Source organism: Oryzias latipes, chromosome 16 (genome assembly GCF_053564925.1).
Source record: "Oryzias latipes strain Hd-rR chromosome 16, Olatipes_Hd-rR_3.1".
NCBI lineage: Eukaryota > Metazoa > Chordata > Actinopteri > Beloniformes > Adrianichthyidae > Oryzias > Oryzias latipes.
Window position 1 is genome coordinate 1,043,656 of NC_136252.1, and position 18,728 is coordinate 1,062,383.

An 18,728-nucleotide genomic window follows, 5' to 3' on the forward strand; every position below is an offset into this window, starting at 1 on the left:
CCAGACAGACTTGATGTGTGTTTGACCCAGGTTGGCACAAATGATAGTACATCCTGTGGACAAGGAATAAATCATTTGGGCATGCGCTGTAGTGTTGAAAATACCGGAAGAGGAAATGAGTCCCACAGTAAACAAACCTAGCTGCCACATACATTTTATGACGCTGCTCAGTAATACACGAAACGATCTTCTAAACATGATTTTATTAATATTATGAAAAATATGAAGCGCCTGTTCGCTCATGATTTCATTTTTAATCCGTGGTCAGCGCTTTTTTTGCTAAAGAACGTAGCTGGAAGAAGGGTTAGGACAGGCTAACATGGGCTAACAACATTAGCCTTGTTTGATGAACACAAAATCCATGCGGGAAACGCTGTAATCTGCATCCTGGCTGCCCGTAAATATTTGAGAATAACATCAGGGTTTATTTTGTGGGGACACGACTGGAAACACAAATCCACATGATTCTGGCAGCCGCTAACCCAGAGTGGCGGGACGCAGTTCCCACACATAACAAAACAAGTAACAAAACGCACACGTAACAAAGCATCCTCCCTCGCCTCAAACACAAAGTTATTAATCCAATTGCTTTGCTCAGAGACACAGTTCGCTCGGTCCACCAGCACCGAGCCCGGACCACGCAGGGTCCAGACGTCACGGGGCACGAAGCGCTCCTCCCCCGCAACCCCAGTCATAAGGGATGTAAGAGAGGGGAGAGGCAAAGAGCCAGCGGGGCGAGGGCGGAGCAGCGCTTCTCATCGGGCGTTCCCAGAGCAGCGGGTCGGTCCTGTTTGAGCTTCTCTGGAGCGAACCACCATCTATGCATGACGTAAACCAGAGCAGTAGTGACACATGATCGGAATGAACCGTTTCCGTGAACAACGATCGGATCAACAATCGGCATAACCTACCTGTCTCGATCGGAAAGAAATTTTGATCCCAACGAGTCTGATCGGTTCAGAGTATTTTCTGAACGGCTTGTTTAGATGACACATTTTTCTTCAGATCAGGCGTTCTTTCCGATTACTTTTGTCCATTTAAACGCAGCTAGTGTTGGTAATGACAACTACAAAGCCAGATTTGTAGCAAAGGGCTACAGCCAGGAGAAGGGAATAGATTACGGTGAAATCTTTTCACCAACTGCTAACTTGACAAGGATTAGAGTTTTGCTATAAAAAGCAGCTCAAGAGAACTTGTTACTTAATCAAATGGATGTAACCCTTGTGCTGTCCTAGGCACTTTAACATTGGGAGTTGGGTCATCTGGACCCACTAGACCAGGGGTCGGCAGCCCAAAATGTTGAAAGAGCCAAATTGGACGAAAAAAACAAAAAACAAATATGTCTGGAGCCGCAAAATATTAAAAGTCATATTTAAGCCTCATAATGAAGGCAACACATGCAATGTGTATCTATATTAGCTATATTAGCCTATTATCAAAATGACTAAGTTGCTACAAACACATAATGAGCATTAACGATTAAATGTTTATTTGCCCTGCAGTGCATTCTGCGGAGAACGACGCGTCACGTGGCTGCTCTGTTGTGCAAGTTCTGTGCAACTTCATTACTATATCAATGAATTGTGTTTCATTGCTTTGATAAAATTAAAGAAATGTCACATACGCACACCATGATAAAATAGTGATAAAATGATGGAATGTAGAGACCTGGCTTCCTCCTGAAGTGGGGAAACGAGATTTTGGGGACCTGTCCACATCAGTGACCCCGCACCCAAGTTCACGGAGAACACTACAACAGAACCCCCCAGATCCGATCGAAAGAGTCAGACCCGGGAGATCCCATTGCAGCGACCCCGTTCACTGAGATTACAAATAAAATGTAAAAAGGAATCAAAATAAAAATAAAATATATTTAAAACATGAACAAGAAACAAATAATTACATAAACCTTCATAGACATATGAAATGGTAAGTGTGACTAAAAAATTAAAAATAAATAAATAAATGTATATACATACACATATAAAACTAGTAAAAAGAGAAAACAAATAATTAAAATATCAAATAAATTCCTAAAATTCAACTAAAAGCTAAATTAAAAAGGTAGGTCTTAAACCTTCCTTTAAAAACATGAACAGTCTCTGCGGCCCTGAGGCTCTTTGGGAGGCTGTTCCACAGCTATTCTACAACTTTTGGGATAACCAAAAGGCCTGTATCAGAGGACCTCAGGGTCCGCGAGGGCTCATACTTTAAAATCATGTCAGATAAATATGAAGGCCCGAGACCATAAAAACATTTGTAAACCATTAAAAGAACTTTAAAATCAATTCTGAATTGCACAGAGAGCCAATGCAGCGATATTAAAATGGGTGTAATGTGTTCCCGCCCCCTGGTCCTCGTCAATACGTGTGTTGCTGAATTTTTCAGCAGTTGAAGGTTTGCTATCCTTGTTCTGGGAAGACCAGAGAGCAGGGCATTACAGTACCGGTAATCTAGTCTGCTGGTAATAAAAGCATGCATTAGCACCTCTGTGCTGGCAAGAGAGAGAAATGGGCGGACTCTGGCTATATTTTTTAGATGATAAAATCCTGTTTTCGTGACATTTTTAATTTGTGGGATGAAATTCCTCCCAGAGTAAAAAATGACACCCAGGTTTCTCACACACTGAGACATTTTGTAATTCTTTAGTTTAGATAAAACTATCTCTCTCTTGTCCTCAGAACCAATCACTAAAATCTCTGTTTTGTCGCGGTTTAGCTGTAGGAAGTTCTCTGCCATCCACGACTTAATGTCTAAAATGGAATTTAAGAGTGTGTTGACCGACTCTTCATCATCAGGAGACACAGCGATGTAGAGTTGAGTGTCATCAGCATAGCTGTGGAAACAAACGCCATGCCTCCTGATGACGTCCCCCAGTGGCAGCATATATAGATTAAAAAGTAGTGGGCCTAAAATTGAACCTTGGGGGACCCCACAGTTGATGTCAAAGACCTTTGAGGAGCATGTCTCCATATTTACGTAAAAACTTAGATCTGTGAGATAGGAATAAAACCACTTTAGTATGGTACCAGAGATGCCCAAACCTCTCAGTCTGTTGAGTAAAATACTGTGATCTACAGTGTCGAAAGCAGCACTGAGATCCAGTAGTACCACAACTGAGAGTTTCTGACAGTCCAGACTACATCTAATATAATTTACTATTTTAACAAGGGCCGTCTCTGTGCTGTAGTTTGTCCTAAAACCGGATTGATATTTTTCAGAGATGTTATTTCTATTTAAAAACTCATTAAATTGGATTAAAACAGTTTTTTCAATCATTTAACTTAAAAATGGCAAGTTGGATACTGGACGATAATTGTTATAATTGTTTGGATCTAAATTATTCTTCTTCAGAATAGGCCTCACCACTGCCGTTTTAAAGGCAGCAGGGAAGACACCTGTCTGAAGAGAGTAATTTACTATATTTAAAAGCTCAAACTCAAAAAAGTCATAAAATGTTTTCAACAACGATGTGGGGATTGGGTCTAAAAGGCAGGTGGTTGGCTTTAACTAGGAGAAAACCTGACCAAGTGCCACAACATCAACCAGGACAAAACTTTCCAGTGTTTCCTCTGATAAATGCAATGCTATAGTTTCATTCAAAACGACACCTTTTTGAGTTAAGAGACTAGATCTAATAGCATTGATTTTACTCCTGAAGTGGTCTGCAAAACTCTCACATACAGCATCTGAGGCTGCTATGGAGGAAATTTGAGAGTCTCTTTTAGTTAAACTGTCTATTGTTTTAAAGAGAACTTTAGGATTGTTTTTGTTTTGTAAAATCAAGTTTGAGAAGTGGAGGGTTCTAGCTTTTTTTATTGCATGACTGTACCTCATTTGTTGTTCTTTAAAAATTTCGCGATGTACAGTTAATTTAGTTTTCCTCCACTTCCTCTCCGCTCTCCCGCATTCACGTTTCATGGCTCTGATTGGTTCGTTCCTCCAGGGTGCTGTAGCTTTAGTTTTCAACGTTTTAGTTTTAAGTGGAGCTACAGCATCAATGGCTGACTGTAGTTTGTTGTTAAAATGTTCAACCATACAATCACATGATGCAGGTAAAATCTAGGACTTTGATGTAAAATATTAATAATATTTGCAGCCACATCAGGAGTTATGTATCGTTTCCTCACAGTTCTCACTGGAGCTTCCTGTTGAGTAAAACTGGTGATATTAAAAAATATACAATAGTGATCTGACACAGCCATGTCAACAACAGAGGACACACTGCAGGACAGGCCATAGGTTATCACCAAGTCTAGAGTGCGCCCCCTGCTGCGGGTAGGCTGTGTGACATGCTGTGTGAAATCCATCCAGTGCAAAACGTTAAGAAACTCATTTGCATGAGCATCACTATCTTTATCAACATTGTAGGTCAAAATCACCAGTTATTAAAACTCTACTGTATTTGGAATGTATGAATGAGAAAAATTCAGAAAAATCTTGAATATAACACGAGGGAGGTTAACAGTAACACATAAAATAGACGGGCTGTTAAAAGAAAATGCATGATGCTCAAATGAGGAGTAGCTATGGCTTTGTAGCGTGATTATTTTGGTTGCAGATGAGCCACGAGCAATCGATGCAGTGCCACCGCCTTTTTTATCTGCCCTGGTAGAAAATAAAAAGTAAAAATTTAGTGGGGAAGCTTCAGTGAGAACAACAGGAGCATCAGTACCCAGCCAGGTCTCTGTTAAAAGAAGGCAATCTAAATTGTTGTCTAAAATGAGCTCATGCACAATAAAAGATTTGTTTAAAAGAGAGTGAATGTTTAAAACAGCAAAGTTCAAAACCATGTGTGTGTGCAGATGGATTGGTTTATCTTTTTTGTCCGGTAATATGAGAATGTGATGGAGATATCTAACTGTGGAGCTGGTGGATCTGAGCTGGGGGTGTTTGTGAGATCTGTTTGTTATGTGAACTGGGATATGTTGTGTGATAACTCTGGTTTTAACTGAGGATGGGTGCCAGTGGTCCAGTCAGTCAGTGAGCAGTTTAGCAGAGCGGAGTGTGAGTTCAATGTTCATGGATAAAAGTTGAGATCCTATTTGGTTTGGGTGGATGCCGTCTGGTTTAAAGAGATTTGGTCTATTGAAGAAGGCAGTAATATTATCAACATATGGAATATTATTAGAAATGCAGTGCCCTTTAAGCCAGATGTGAAGTTGTCACAGACTGCTGAATTTAATGTCTCCAAAGAGGGGAGATGGAAGCGGACCGGAGATGATGCACTGTTTGTCCAACTGCTTGATGGAGTGGATGAGAGTGATGAAGTCCTTCTTGAGGGTCTCAGATTGCTGAAACTTGAGGTCATTCACTCCTGTGTGGACTATTACTGTGTGTGTGGAGGGGTTACGAAGGGAGAGCTGGTGGGCAGAGTTGGTGATGTCTCGGACGAGGGCGTCTGGGTGACAGAAGGTGCGGCTCCCGTTAACGCGGACATGCCTGACCATAGAGGTTCCCACGACGAAGGAGCCAGAGGGATCCCCACGACCGCGAGATCTGGCCTCCGAAGTGAACGGGCCCGGCGCAGCAGGAGGACAAGCGGGAGTTGGCATTAAACCTGTTGCGCGAGCCGGTGAAGCGGCCGATGAGGGGGGGCGAGCCGCCAGGAAGAGGAGAGGTGGCGGCGGTCACCGCGACATCTGCCGCAGGGGAGACACTGCAGACTTTGAACCTGACGCCCCGGTTGCGACTGCAGATGGAAACCCGCATTGTTTGATGACCCCACGAGGACGTGGGTTACATTCGGGCGGCGGCGGCGGCTGTCAGGGCGTCTACTCACTGTGTCTCTCAGTAGCTGTTGGCGTTTGGCGGACGATGAATCTCCAGATGCCGGGCGGCTTTCTTTCGCGGGCCGAGAAGCAGCGACAGGGCGATGGTTTTCTCCGCTGAGTGGATGAGCAGCTTCCAGAACGTAGTCAGATGTTGCACCCGACAGAACATCATAGCAGTTGGAGAGAACGAGCCCATCACGGTCCAAGGGTCTTTTCCTGCGGCACACCTCCTCAGACCAAAGCATTTTGGGTGTTGGGCTCGAGGAAGGCCGTGGCGAGGTGTCAGGGTCCCAGTGAACTGTGTCTTCCACAACCGCTTTCAGAGAAGCAATATGCACAGACTGGAAAGCCTCGGGGTCCACCAAGAGGAGCTGGAGGAAGTGGCCAGGGCGAGGGAAGTCTGGGCATCTTTGCTTAGAATGCTGCCCTTGCGACCCGGTCCCGAATGAGTGGAGGAAAATGGATGGATGGATGAATAAAGAATACAAACAGGGACGGTGATAGTGGACAGCCTTGTCTGGTCCCTATTTGTGAGTTAAAGCTTGGAGATGATTGATCATTTGTTCTGACACTACCATTAGGAGAAGGGTATAATATTTTAATCCAGTTGATAAAGGATGGTCCAAAGCCAAATTTATAAAAGGTGGCTATTAGAAATTTCCAGTTGACCAAATCAAAAGCGTTTTCTGCATCCAGTGACATATGGTTGCTTTTTGGTTATTGATAGTTGTGAGATATATGAGGTGCATGTTAGTGGATGAATGTCTACCGTTTATAAAGCCTGTTTGGTCAGGATGTACAAGGGAAGGCACTACCTTCTCTAGCCTTCCTGTCAAAGCATTGCCAATTATTTTGAGTTCTGCATTAATCACGGATATGGGTCGGTAGCTGGACGGTGATCTGGGATCTTTCCCAGGTTCCAGAGGTAAACTATTGTCAGTTCATATTTAGAGATAGATAATTGTTTTCCTTAATTTCTGTTGTCATTCTGAGAGAAGTGGAGGGAGCCGGTTTAGCTCGTGCTGGTTTGCGGCGCCTTCCGTCCGCGAAACCAAGGTTCGAATCCAGGCTTCTCCCTGTTCCCTTCTCTACTTCTGTGCCGGTCCCAAGCCTGGTTGCTTTGAGAGGGTTGCATCAGGAAGGGCATCCGGCGTAAAACATTGCCAAGTTTACCTTGCGACTCATTCGCGGCGCAACCCCTGATGGGAAAAGCCGAAAGAGAAACAACAACATTCTGAGAGAAGTGGGAGCTAAAGTAGGTCAAAACTGGTCCTGGGGCTTTTTACTAGGCATGTTGGTTAGTGCCTTATGTAGCTCTTCTTCAGTAAGATGGGACTCTTGGGCTGTAATTTGTTCCTCCGTTGGTCTGGGCAAATCAGTGCTGTTGAGAAATCTACTAATTGTCTGAAGAATCGTTTTGGGATGAGTAAAGGGATTGGCAAAAGTTTTTAAAGACAGAGATTGAGAATGAGAAGACAATTATTTTGCCTCTAATGACCGCTTTCCCAGCTTCCCATTGGAGGCATGGGAACATTCCTGGGTGGTTGTTGTTTGGTAAATATAAGGACCATTCTTTGACAAAATAGTTGATAAAGTTAGGATCTCTGAGCACCGATGTATTGGACCTCCAGCTCCTTAATAAAGATGGTTATGTTGTGTTTTTAGAGTCAGGGAAACGGGTGCATGATCACTGACAGTTATGGAAAGATCTGTGCTTCTGTAGTTTTACTGAACAAAGAGCTGTTGACCAGGAAATAATCTAGCCTGGAGTATGATTGATAGACTGTGGGGATAAAAGTATAGGTTGTTTTTGTGGAGTGGAAGGATCGCCAAATATCACAAAAGCTTGACAACTTTTGTGAATTAATCTATATGTTATCATAGGCTGACTAATCTAAAAAAGTTTCTGTTTGCAGTTTTAGATATGAGATCATCCATTTTCTTCTTAGGTTGTTCATTCCTAGAGTCAGCGACTACCGAAGCCTAAACCAACATATATAAAAGACATACAAAAAATGAAAAAGCAGTCTTTCAGTGAGGAACTGGCTTTTTTTGGCCAAATTTTAACTCTTCTCATCCTTGTTTGTCACTGCTGGCTAATTAACACGAGGAGGAAACCATGCAGGGGGAGGAGACGTGAAATGTGACCCCTGCAGCCGGCCTGGCTTGTGAGAGGCTGTTGCATGTAAGAGGAAGAAAATTCGTAAAATTGACCAGTTCAATAATTGTTAAGTGTTAATTGTGAAGATATTCTAGGACCATTTGGACACATACAGCTATATATCTGTGAAGTTTGGTGTCGCTAGTTGAAAGATAAGTTGTGATAAAAAATATTTGTTTGGAGTCCAGACAGATTTCGCACAGATTTTATGATGAATTAAATGTCTTAAAATTCATCTGTTTCCCCTAAAATTCTGGAAAAATATGGAAAGCAGTAGGACACAGATCCCTACATTTTTTATAAGTTTGGTGTTCATATCTGAATGATAAGTTATGAAAAAAATAGGCGTTCTGAGTTTCTCCAGATAGGGACTTTTTCTGACTCTTTGCATGAAAAAATGTCTCAAAATTCATGTGAAGGTTTTAAGATTCTGAAAATATTTAGGAACTAGTAGCACATAAATGCATATTATTCTGGAAAGTTTGCTGCTGATAACCTTAACAGAAATTAAGATAAAAATATTTGTTCTATCCAAAATTTCATAAGCAAAATAGATGTTATCACGTTTCTTGTAGACCCTATAGTCTTACACATCAAAGGTGGAGATTGCATGAGGCATCTAATTCTAAAATCTCAGCTTGCTGAGACAAACGGATGATTTTTTATGATTTGTATTATTTGGGTTCACATAATCGACCACTTTCTGTTACACAGGCACCGTCAGGTATACACACATGAAACTGCAGATTATGAGAGAAGACCCTTCTGAGTATCTCCAGTTTTAATTTCATGCACATCGGAAAAACTATATTTTTAATAACTAGGTGGCGCTATGGAGCTCGTCCAAGATTGTCATATCTATGGGTTCAGAATGGAAGGATCCTCAAATCTATTTAATTTCAGTGAGATCGGACAAGGAATGTGCACGTGAGAGCAACTTTTGTGTGCATGGCAAGATGCCCAACTTTGCCGCTCTGTCACGACCACAACCCCGTGTTGAAAGTTTTGGTTTTTTATCAGAGTAAACTTCAATGGCTTTTCAACAGGTGGACGGCATTTTGAGGTGTGTCAGCTCATCCCAATTGGAGCAATGATGCTCCCAGTAAAACATGTCATTTCCTGTTGCCAGCAGGTGGCGCTACACCTGTTCCGGATTCTTCCACTGCAGATGTGTTCAGAGTCAGACTACAATCATATACATCCATTTTAGATGAGATTGGATTATGCATGGCTGAGTAATGGCCATTTTTCTTTCCATGGTGTGTTTTCGAAACGACGTCGAAGTTCGACGCGCCGCCATGGTCACAAACATCCATAAAAACTTAAAAGCCTCACAATTTAACATCGGACATGTGTTTAGTTTACAAAACCAAAGTTTGGAGTCATTATTCACAAATCTCTAGGAGGAGTTTGTTCTGGTACGAGGCCTGCAAATGACGAAAATACAGCAAAAAATTACAAATTGACATCAATATAGCAGACTTCCTGTGTGAGTGACAGCTTGGAGACTTTTTTGTAGGTTTCTATCTGATGAACATGCCCTGTTAAAATCAAGCTTGTACGTTAAAGCAAAATTATTATTATGGTGCACCCATACTGGTCTCCCATTAAATACACAATTTTTCACGACTTCTGATGCGTCTGCAAAATTTGGTGAGTTTTTAGGTATGGTAACCCTTGTGCTATCTTAAATGACCCCCCCCCCCCCCCTTCCATTGAGGTGTTCTCCCTACCATGACAAAGGTGGATAAAGGTGGAAAGATTTCATGTAATCCATGGACACCAGTGAAGATCACAAATCATTGAAGAAAAAAGGTTCATAGCACTGTCTAGAGCAGGGGTCGGAAACCTTTTTGGCCAAGAGAGCCATAAACGCCACATATTTTTAAATGTAATTTCAAAAGAGCCATACAACAATGTAGCGTCCCTTTCCCACACTGAGGCACTGATACTTAACCTCTTTTAAGGTTCTTTATTCTGGTTACTGCAGACCACAACAAACGCCGTGCAATTAATTCAGTAACTCCTGAATCTCTCCCGCTGAGACGAGAGCGCTTCTCCCAACTTTATATTCCCCCTCTCCCGCGTCAGCCGTCCCATTTCCCTTATTCGGCCCATAGCTGAACCCCATTGGTCCAAACTACATAACAACAGGCTGAGCGACAGAACTGAGGGCCAATCAGATCTCTGCCTGATGCGTTCAAGAACTCCAGAACTTTTAACGCGACCCAACAGCCACCCAGTCAAAGTCAGTATGCTACGATATGTTTAAAACTAAATATACAAATGTCTGTATTTGATGTAATTTCAACATTTTTAAAGTACAATAAGTCTGTGGATTCTTTTCAATAATATTGTTATGCTGTTGCTGATAAATGAGGCGTTGAGACTTTAAACGTGATCTTAGGTTGGTCTGAATGTTCTGTAGATTTGAGAAAGACTGATCACATGCAGACGCGGTGCCAAACACACACACCCACGCTGCAGTGAGTGACGGGCAGCGGGTTTTACGTTATTACAATCCCTGCGCGATTCACCTGCTGCCTGTGCCCACAACTCCACCCCCCCACCCCCACCCTCTGCTTTCTTCCTCACACATCCCGTCCCCGCAACTGCGCGCTCTTTCTCAGAGACGGGAGCGCGCAGTCTTAGGCTCGGCAATTCCCAGGTTTCCGGGTGGAACAAACTCTGTGAAATAATAGATAATAGTAACTGATAGTTTTCTCTCCAAGCACTGCTACTACTGCGCGCCTCTGGCATCGCATCGCGCCCGAGAAGGACTGGTCTAATGAAAAAAAGTATAATTAAAGATTTGTCTGCGAGCCACATGTGACCATCAAAAGAGCCATATATGGCTCGCGAGCCATAGGTTCCCGACCCCTGGTCTAGTGGGTCTAGATGACCCAACTCCCAATGTTAAAGTGCCTAGGATAGCACAAGGTTTAAAGGCCTCAAAAAGGCGACTCTTGTCAGAAAAACAACAGAAGAAAAATAAAAACCTTATAAATACAATAGGGTCCTTGCACTACGTGCTCGGGTCCTAATTAAATGCCCACCTCAAGGGGTCGCAGCAACATGCACAATGTAGGTCTATAGAACTAATACAAATTCTTAAAGATCTAGGATGCTTGGTTCCTCATTGGCCTATTTTATTTTTCTTTTTAGCTAAGTTTGTTTGTTATTTCAATCCATGAATAATGCCATCTAAATGCAGCACAGGAAAAATCCAAGTATTCTGTCGTCTAAAACCGTCTTCAACACAAAGTGTGTCCCACTATTTGTCGGAGAAAAAGGACACCACAAACCAATTTTTCATTAGCTATTAGACTAAGGACACAACACTTGGGTCACAGTTTTGTTTCGATACACGAATTGTGTATTACAAAACAACAGTAAAAAAGCTAAAAATTCAATAAAAAATGTTTTTTTATATTTGCTAATAAGCAAGTAACAATGAAGAAAAACCAGTCATGAAATTAAACAACAAATAATACATTCTCCTTACACTTGTTCCCTTTCGACGTAAAATATACTGGTAGGCAATAGGGATGCAACAATTCACTTTCCCCACAATTCGGTTCAATGGTGTAACAAAAAGTTTGGTTTAAAACCAAAAATTGTAAATAAAATAAATAACCAAAAAATTAAAACCAAAAATTGTGGCATCCCTAATTGAAAGCATAAATATAAATGCATTTTTATTATTTTAGTATAATTTTAGTCTAATCATTTGAAAAAATACTGATGTCGTATAAATCTGAATTCTGTCCACGAAGCAAAAAGAAATGAAAAAAAAAACAAAACACCTTTGTCAAATTTCTAATCAGTATTCAGACATGTACATTTCTGCAGAAAGGCAGATGATTAGCTTGATGTTGGTTGACGGACCCAACCTGTCCTTTAAGGAGGAAACGAATACATTTCTAAACCAAATGTGAGAGAAAACGGTGATGTCTCCAAAAGATATGTAACCCTCCTAAATATGCAATATCCAGAGAATTAAACTGTTTCAAGCTTACCATACATTAGAATCCAACCTAGATTACAAGATTTTTGTGGTTCTAATTTAATAACAATGAGCACGCATGATGCAGAGAAGTCGAATCAGTTTAACCCTTGTGCTATCCTAGGCACTTTACCATTGGGAGTTGGGTCATCTAGACCCACTAGACAGAGCTCTGAACCTCTTTTCTTCAATGATTTGTGATCTTCACTGGTGTCCATGGATTACATGAAATCTTTCCACCTTTATCCACCTTTGTCATGGTAGGGAGAACACGTCAATGGAAGGGGAGGGGGGGTCATCTAAGATAGCACAAGGGTTAAACCCTTCACACATCTTTATGGAATATAACCAAAAAAACAGAAGAAAGGTATGAGCACAAAGGTGTCTGATGCTTTTATTTTTTTTTCTTTCAATAACTAAAAATCTCACTATGTGAAATCTGCATGGCACTTGATTCTTTGATACCAGTAAAGCTCAATTTGTCCGGTTTTTTTCTTCTTTTTTAACAAATTCAAGTTACATGGACATGATAAAAAAGACACAAAGATGTAACAGACACGTTTTTTTCCCAAAAACAAAAGCTCAAAATGATTCTCATCGTCATCCAATAACAATAAATAAGGAGCACATTCCCTGTACAGACAAATACTCTAATTTAGATTCTTTGTAATAAAAATAGAACTTCAGTGCATTTCCTTTGATTATTTTTCCATTACTCTTTCTGTATACCTATAATGCATGTCTCAGTTAATCTTGAAAAAATAAAATAAAATAAAAAAAACTAGAAAAAGACTGGAAGCCATCAGAACACAAAATAAAACTACAATTTTATTCTAAATTAAATGAACAGAAATAGAATTCTTTTAGGTTTTGGTCATTTATAAATTTATTTATATTGTTTTAGTCCTTTGACAAATGGTCAGACATTAAGATTACCAGTAAAGTTACAGAAGGTATGCAAGTGTGTGCACACATATACACACACTGATATATATATATATATATATATATATACACATACATACAGATGTATATATACATACACACACAGATATATATATATATACACATGTATATATATATATACACATATATTTATATACACATATGCATACATACACTTGCAAATACACACGCACACACATATATACACATATATATATATATACATATATATATATGTATATACATATATATATATATACACATATACATATGTATGTAGAGAGAGAGAGAGAGAGAGAGAGAGAGAGAGAGAGAGAGAGACACACACACATATATATGCGAAACTGCCGTACCGAAACAGTTTGGTTCAACTACGTGTAGCATTACACCCCTAATATATATACAGTATATATCTATACATCTATATCTATAGATATAGATGTATAGATATAGATATATGTAAATTTCCTTCACACAAAAAAGAGTGCAATATGTAACAAACCTGAATATTGCTAAAGAGCCAAAAAAAAATTTAACAGTAGTATTGAAAACTTTATAGAAACAAAACAATAAAGAACAAGACTAGTGTAGCAAACAATAAGCAAAGTGGGATGCGAGATGCATCAAGGTGGTCACACTGTTAAGTGCTCTGGTCTTTGCCATCTGAATGTTCTTCAGTTCCTCCCTCTATCCCATCTGCAAAGGAAGGTAGCTCCTTTTTCTCTGGCTGCTGTCTAGTGACACACGAGGCTACAGGGACTGCTAAACTGAGTCGAGGCGCTCTGGATGGACTGTCTGTGGCGCAGCCTTGGCTGGTCTCCGTAGAAGAGCTTTGGGTCTGGACGGAGCTTTGTAAGCTGCCATTCTGCTTTAAATTTGGTCTCTGCAAATCTGGTTTAGAAGATGCTTCTGCTGTAGTAAAATCGTGCTGCACTGGCTGGCTGGTTCCTATCTGGTGCCCAGACCAGTGGTCTGCAAGAGTACTAAGCACTTGGGTCCTGGGGGTCCCGCCCCAGTATGGTTCTAAATGGGCCATCGAATGCTCCTCTAGTGGGGGAGATGTTGGTGATGAAGGTATTGTGGGGTGGCTCCTTGGCCTTGCTTGTACCATTTGGATCCCACCGATTGGTATCATCAGGTAGTTCACTTTGGCTTGTTGGGAGTGCATGGGAAGATGGCTGAAGGTGGTGTCCGCAGTTTGGAGGCTAGGATAAGTTTCACCAGTTGAAAGCCGAAAAGCAGATGAAAACAAGCTGGTTTCCTCTGCTGCTGTACCACCTTTCTCCTGTAGGAGGAGCAAACAGTTTAGTTTTGTGGTCCACAGATGTTGAGAGGACACAGACAGTGAGGGGTGGTGGTTAAATTCTGTGTGTGATAATAACAACTGACCGTATTGGCATCGCCTCCTTTTGTGCTGGGACTCTCCCAAGGCAGGAGTCCAGTGGTTCTGTGCTGTAATCTCAACGAGGGAAGGGTAGGAACTTGAGATGGTTTGTAGCAACTTGGGGAAATGGGACGAAGAGGAGACAGGGGTCTGATGGGGGATGGCCCCCTCTCAGGGGAGGATGAGATGTGTCGCATGGGAGTGGAGAGCTCACCCCTTGGGGAAAGGCTGCGGATCGGCGAGGGAAAATCCAGACGGGGGGAGAGGCTGTGGCTGGGAGAGCAGCTTTCACTGCTGGGAGAGAAGGCTCTTGTAGACACCTTCCAGTTTCGCTGGGAGAACAGTACTCTCCTGCTGCCTGGTGACGATGCTCTCCTGCTGGGCCACACTCCTCGAGGGGGGGGTTCCAGATCAAGGCTGGGACTAGGCTCTGGGTCAGGAGTACCCCGTTGTGAGTGCCGACTGGAGCTGGAGTGCCCCCCCGATGATGGGTGGGTATCCGACGAACAGGAGGATAACAAATCTTCATGGGAGGCAGACTCCTCTTCTTGTTCCTCCTCTTCCTCGTAATCAGACTCCTCCACATCTGAAAATTGTTGCTCCCCCTGCTCCTCTGAGCCACAGGCATGACCCTCACTTCCTGCTTTTGTGCACACACAAAATAAAGTTTAATTCCCTTCATATATTCACACTTTAAAATTTTGCAGAAAGTTGTGTCGCATCCGTAAAAACAAACACAAAAAACAGACCAGAACATTCTCCAAGTACAAGGACAAAAGTTGGCAAAACACCTTAAACACCTAATCTTCCTCCCATCAAATATATGTTATAAATAGACGGAGACTGAAAGGACTGAATTGAAAACCAGCGTACATCTATTCAGAAACTATCTCTGCAGCTTTGTGAATGGGGTAAAATGGCCTGTCCTTGGCTTGAATAAGGTGGCTTGTCAGGAAGAAAGACAGCCGGCATTGTGGCAGACAAAGGTAGAAAATGATGACACGCTGGCTTCAAGAATCTTTTGAGGATTTATTTTGGGGCAGATGGAGGCATTTATCTGTGCTTTGTTTTACCCCAGAGAATCATCATTGAGGGCAAGTGAGTGGTTGTGCCCCATTCACTGCATCAGGAGGACGAGCTTTGCTCTGTATTCTTCATTTATTTATTTCCTATGTTTTCATATTTCTTATGCAAGGCCATGGGGATGAGAATAGAACATGGTGTTGCATAAGCTGTCAGTTTTGAGCAGCAGAAGTTCATCCAGCTGTGCACCAAACTTCCACACTGTGAGAGCAAAATAGGTCGGAAGCATCCCCATTCCCCAAAGTACCAGTACCTGTTTCCTCGCTTTCTGGCTCGTCCAGTGATGACTCAGAGAGCCCCATAGCCTGACATTTTTTCCCATGAGCCTTTGACTTCATGTGTTTTGTAAGGTTTCCTAGAAATAGATAGAAAAACCCTTTCATAGTAAGAAAAATGTAAGGACAAAATAAAAAATAAAACTTTCAGGTAAAATCCATGCTGAAGGTTACACTTGTCAATTGTAAGTTCACCTTTGGTTTTGAATGCAAAATTGCAGTGTTGGCAAATATACGGGCGCACATCAGTGTGCGATCTGATGTGCTTTTTCAGCATGCTCGGCTTCTTGCAGCGTATGCCACATTCTCCACATATGTACTTCCCTCTGCCGCGGCCTCTCACATAGATGTACTCCTCATTGGACTTGTATCTGATAAGGACATAGGAGAAAATTTGAAATCTCTTTTCTACGTTTATTGAAGCCCAAAGCATTTTACAACCACTCGTTTTTTTAAGGGGGGACTTATTTCAAACATTTAAAAGCTTGTAAAATGCTTATTTAAGCCTATCCCTCTATCTACTTTCTAATATTAGTCCAAAATACTCCACACAATTGTATTTTCTCTTTTTTCCACAATCAACATTTCACAGTTAATATTTGGAGATTTCATAACTTGTTAATACGTCTTGCATTTCAACAACAGTTTCTCTTTAATTTTAAAAGTACAGTAAATTGTTTAATGTTTGGGCATTGTTTGCATTGCTTCTCACGGCTGTTCCACAGTTTGATTCCACACATTGACACACACATACTTTTTTTAATTGTAGTTACTGCTGATTGTTTAATTGCCATATCCCCTCAGAGAGTAATCTCTATCCCCTTTGTGTAAATAGTTTCTGAATATTACGAGCTAATACCTTATTGTTAGCTTTATAGAGGAACTTTACTGTATACAAATTAACTAAATCAAAAAAGTATTTTAGTAATTCAAGAGAAAGAAATAATATGTTGGTGTGGTCACAATATTATGAAATTTCGTATAGCACGTTTTTGCAGATTGAAGAGGGGCTGTAGTATCGTTTTGTAGTTGTTGCCCCGCATTTGAATACAATATATTAAATGTGGCATTACTAGTGAACAATACAATGTAGCCAGTGATTTGTATTCCCAGGAATTTGATGTAGGGTACTTTCTCTACTGTTGTACCATTTATGTATAATACTAATTTAAATTTTTCTTTATGATTACGAAACATAATTACCATAACACCCCCCCCCCCCAAGTTGATAGATGGCATATTTACATCCATCCATGTTTTCAGTGTTGTCAATTCAAAATTTATCTTTTTTGTAAGGTTATTGAAGTTCTTCATCTGAATACAATACATTTGTAACATCAGCAAACAGTACTATTTTTAATAACTGTGACACTTTAAAGATGTCATTAATCGTAGAGATTAATTAATTAAGGCCCTAAAACCAAAAACCAGAGGGACACCACAAACAATACCCTGACATCTTGACTGGTAATTACCAATTTTAACAAACTGTTGTCTGTTTGTCAAATAACGTGTAATCCAGTTACCCCTGACAACAATTCTATCTAATCTTTTTAGATAGTACAGAATGATTTACTTTGTCAAAAGCTTTCTGAAGATCAATAAATAACCCTACTGCAAATTCCTTAGTATCCATACCATTTGAAATCTCTTCCACAGTCTCTATTAGGGTCATTGATGTTGACATATTATTTTGAAACCTATGCTCGCTGTCATTTACTGATGTAAGTTTATCTACAATTTTTTCTAGTCTATCATTGAAAAGTCTTTCTTTGAGTTTTTAAAACTGAGTGAGCAAAGAGACAGGTCTGTAATTAGTGAAGGAGAGTTCTCAGCTCCACTTTTGTACGCTGAAATTTCTTTAGCAATTTTCATTGCATCAGGGAAAATTCCAGTTTGAAACGATCGATTAAAAATCTATGTTAGGGGTTTTAACATTTTCTCTATTATGTTTTTGACCAGTTTCATGTCAATATCATTGTAGTCTGTAGATGCCTTATTTTTACATTTATTAATACTTGTTAATAAATGTAATAAATGTAATTTACTTTGTTCTGTAAAATCTAATTAAAAAATTAGTCGGTTTCCACTAGTTTTTGTGAACTTAACATTAAACCCAGATAAGCTTCTCCTTTATTTCTTTGCCCTGCTGCCCATCTTTCATCTGACAACTGTAACACTTATCACAGTTTCAGTCTGAAACACCAGAACTACTTTAATAAAAAGAATTACACTATGGATTTGATAAATAGACATGACATCTTGAAAGTGAAGATCGATTAAATTCAATTAGACCTTTATTATACCTAGTCCTTATAAATGATAAAAGAAACGTTTCCTTGACTACATTAGAGATCAGAAGATTTGACTCAAGAGAAAGGAGAAATGAGACAGAGAGGAGAGATCAACAGAAAACACTAGATGATCTGTAACAAGCAGTGAAAATAGCTTTGATGTGTGTGAAATTTATGAAGTCAAAAGAAAAAGGAAGTTTGTGCTAAATGATCAATTCTTGGCTTGTAGCTTAGTAAAGTAATTTAATATACATACCCTTACTGATTACTTTATTATAGTCACACCTGTTCATCTGCTCGTCAACACAAACTGCTATTCAGCCAATCACGTGGCAGCAACTCAATCAATGCATTTAGTCAAGACAATCTGCTGCAGTTCAATCCGATTACCAGAATGGGAAAGAACAGAGATTGACGTGACTTTGAACATGGCATAGATGTTGGTGCCAGACTGGCTGGTCTAAGCATTTCAGAAAGTGCTGAACAACAGGAATTAAACCATTTTTATCACTGTGAGGCAACAGTGCTAACCATGCCAAACACTAAAATAAGTCAAACAGATTGTACTTAGACAGACACATGGTTGCCTCAGAATTTTTTTTTTAACCATCTAAACATACTACTCCAAAGCCGTGGACTCCTATATAAGATACAAAAAAGAAGTTTCTGCAGGACTCTTACAGGGATTTTATTGTTTGCCTCACTGGCCTAAAAGAGGAGTTTCCGCCATAAAACTGGAACATTGTGGGTTTGAATCTAACTAAACAAAATTCAATACGCCCCTTCTGGACACTTGGCACAAAGGG

The 18,728-nt window shown here is 40.5% G+C and overlaps 1 protein-coding gene across 4 annotated transcripts in view; it reads right to left on the minus strand.

Moving 5' to 3' along the window:
* Positions 1-12,321: 12,321 nt before the first annotated feature.
* hivep3b (HIVEP zinc finger 3b) overlaps positions 12,322-18,728 on the minus strand; it is a 69,686-nt gene continuing 63,279 nt past the window's right edge. For 3 of the 4 annotated variants that reach the window (XM_020699644.3, XM_020699645.3, XM_078932868.1), the window contains 4 exons: positions 15,824-15,999; positions 15,607-15,708; positions 14,276-14,913; positions 12,322-14,171 (listed from right to left, as the gene is read on the minus strand). In XM_020699644.3, the coding sequence (XP_020555303.1) occupies positions 13,527-14,171; positions 14,276-14,913; positions 15,607-15,708; positions 15,824-15,999 (1,561 nt within the window). In that variant the 3' untranslated portion in view covers positions 12,322-13,526. The remainder of the gene's footprint in view (positions 14,172-14,275; positions 14,914-15,606; positions 15,709-15,823; positions 16,000-18,728) is intronic. The other variant, XM_020699646.3, reaches the window with a different exon arrangement.